Raw genomic sequence first — 1,085 nt, 5'->3', positions numbered from 1 at the left:
CTGACCCCTCTACCCTCACCCTCTCTCTCTCCCCCTCCCCCTGGTGCAGGTGGAGTTTGAGGAGGCGGTGGCTGAGCCGGATGGATCCTACAGTTTCCCCTCGGTGTGGAGTCTCAGTCGGAGAGCCTTCACGGTCTCGGGTTACTGGAGTTACAGGATGCTGACGGCCCTGTGCGGGGTGCCCATGGCCGTGCTCTGGGGTTTCCTGTACGCCTGTATCTCCTTCGCCCAGGTCTGGACGGCCGTGCCATGTCTGCGCTGTTTCCTACTGGAGATGGAGTGTCTGGCAGTCACCTTCCCGGTCTGCATCCGAGCAATCTGTGACCCCTTCTTCCACGCTGCGGGGGGACTGCTGCTCAGTATACGCCTGGCACTCAGGAAGGAGCCCTAGCAGCATTCACCAACCCCCCCTCCACACCCCCAAAACAAAAGCACAGGGCTCACAGCAGCAACAGACTCGTCACGCACATCGGCACTGGAATGCACGGACTACACTCCCTCCGAAAGGAATTGGACCCCAGGCCCGTATCTCGCAGTACCCCACACCTCCCAGGAAGATATCTGTACACTGACTGGTGTCTCTCAGTCCCCCCTCTCTCTCTCTCAGGGAGATATCTGTACACTGACTGGTGTCTCCCCTCTCTCTCTCTCAGGGAGATATCTGTACACTGACTGGTGTCCCTCAGTCCCCTCTCTCTCTCTCAGGGAGATATCTGTACACTGACTGGTGTCTCTCAGTCCCCTCTCCCTCTCAGGCAGATATCTGTAAACTGACCGGTGTCTCTCAGTCCCCTCTCTCTCTCCCAGGGTGATATCTGTACACTGACTGGTGTCTCTCAGTCCCCTCTCTCTCAGGGAAATATCTGTACACTGACTGGTGTCTCTCAGTCCCCCCTCTCTCTCAGGGAGATATCTGTACACTGACTGGTGTCTCTCAGTCCCCTCTCTCTCTCTCTCTCAGGCAGATATCTGTAAACTGACCGGTGTCTCTCAGTCCCCTCTCTCTCTCCCAGGGTGATATCTGTACACTGACTGGTGTCTCTCAGGCCCCCTTTCTCTCAGGGAGATATCTGTACACTGACTGG

The 1,085-nt window shown here is 57.1% G+C and overlaps 1 protein-coding gene across 1 annotated transcript; it reads left to right on the top strand.

Annotated features, from left to right (window-relative positions):
• Positions 1–49: 49 nt before the first annotated feature.
• LOC122544861 (caveolin-3-like) lies at positions 50–391 on the top strand (the record flags this gene model as incomplete). Its single annotated transcript, XM_043684162.1, has 1 exon — positions 50–391. A coding segment is annotated over one exon (342 nt), but the record flags the coding sequence as incomplete, so codon positions are not given.
• Positions 392–1,085: the final 694 nt, after the last annotated feature.

This window comes from Chiloscyllium plagiosum, unplaced genomic scaffold, assembly GCF_004010195.1.
Source record: "Chiloscyllium plagiosum isolate BGI_BamShark_2017 unplaced genomic scaffold, ASM401019v2 scaf_17088, whole genome shotgun sequence".
Classification (NCBI taxonomy): Eukaryota; Metazoa; Chordata; class Chondrichthyes; order Orectolobiformes; family Hemiscylliidae; genus Chiloscyllium; species Chiloscyllium plagiosum.
This window is presented reverse-complemented; position numbering and strand designations above follow the sequence as displayed.